A 1,074-nucleotide genomic window follows, 5' to 3' on the forward strand; every position below is an offset into this window, starting at 1 on the left:
GTCACTGGGAGATCAGTGATGAGTCTCAGTCCTCGGAGTCCCAGGGACCTGAGCCCCTTTAAAGAACGAGGGTCCCAATGAACAAGGTTCTCCCCGGCGTCTCTAACCCAGAAGATGCTTGGACCTGTTCTGGGTCATCTCTGCTTAAGAGACCCAAGCCAAGATTTTAAAAATCAAAAAACCTATTGCCCTATGACTCCAACTCTTGGTGAGCCCATGTGTGTCAGAGTAGAGTTCTACTCCATTGGGCTGGATTTTTTTTATTTTTTATTCTTCAGCCAAGATAGCAGAAGAGATGATTTATTGTGCACATTACATCGAGCCACAACTGAGGACAGAATGAGTCCAGAATGTCTGAGGTCCGGGGCAGAGGAGCAAAGTCGGGCTGGTTGGGTGTTGAGCAAGGGGCCGGTCTCTCGGCGATCGAATGGCGACGGAAGTTCCAGATGCGGAGACGGTGGGCAGCACGCAGTCAACAGCTGGTAGCAGCGTCCCGGGCTCAGGCACTCCATAGTCCTGCAGCTGTGCCTTCGGAGGGGGCGCCCGGTGGCTTCACTTGGACCTCTGCCTCATCTTTCTTCTCTGCACGTCAGTCTGCGCATTCTCTTCTTCCTCCACTTGGCTCTCATGGCTCGGAGGTTTCTAACAAGATGGCGCGAAAGCCCAGAGAGGGCTGGATTTTTTTCAGAAGTAGACTGCCAGGCCTTTCTTCTGAAGGGCCTCTGAGTAGACTCCTATGTTTTAGGTAGCAACAGGTTAGCTAGCTCACCCCAAACACTGCATTCTGGAAAGAGGCAACTCCATCCAGGACTGTCCTTTCAGCTTAAACACCTACTTAATGAGGGGGCTTCAGAAAGTACACGGGAAAATTCCATTATCTTTTCGCCCCCCCACCCCCACCCTCTTGAAGTCCCTTCATATGCTTAGGGGGCAGTACAGAATGAGTGCTACGGAATGACATAGAGGCGGCCTCGTTGGCCCCGAGCCATATATTAGGGGAGATGATTGTTTGACGGTTGTGGTCTAAAAAGTCAGCCCAGCTCACTGCGAGCGAGTCGATGCTGACTCACAGCG

General features: G+C 52.0%; 1 protein-coding gene across 1 annotated transcript in view; it reads right to left on the reverse strand.

Moving 5' to 3' along the window:
* Positions 1-569: 569 nt before the first annotated feature.
* Positions 570-1,074, reverse strand: part of KPNA7 (karyopherin subunit alpha 7) — a 26,954-nt gene continuing 26,449 nt past the window's right edge. Inside the window, exon 11 of the mRNA XM_045284507.1 lies at positions 570-642. Coding sequence (XP_045140442.1) covers positions 570-642 — 73 coding nt within the window. The remainder of the gene's footprint in view (positions 643-1,074) is intronic.

Source organism: Echinops telfairi, unplaced genomic scaffold (assembly GCF_000313985.2).
Source record: "Echinops telfairi isolate 266 unplaced genomic scaffold, ASM31398v2 ScPeMD7_5;HRSCAF=22, whole genome shotgun sequence".
NCBI lineage: Eukaryota > Metazoa > Chordata > Mammalia > Afrosoricida > Tenrecidae > Echinops > Echinops telfairi.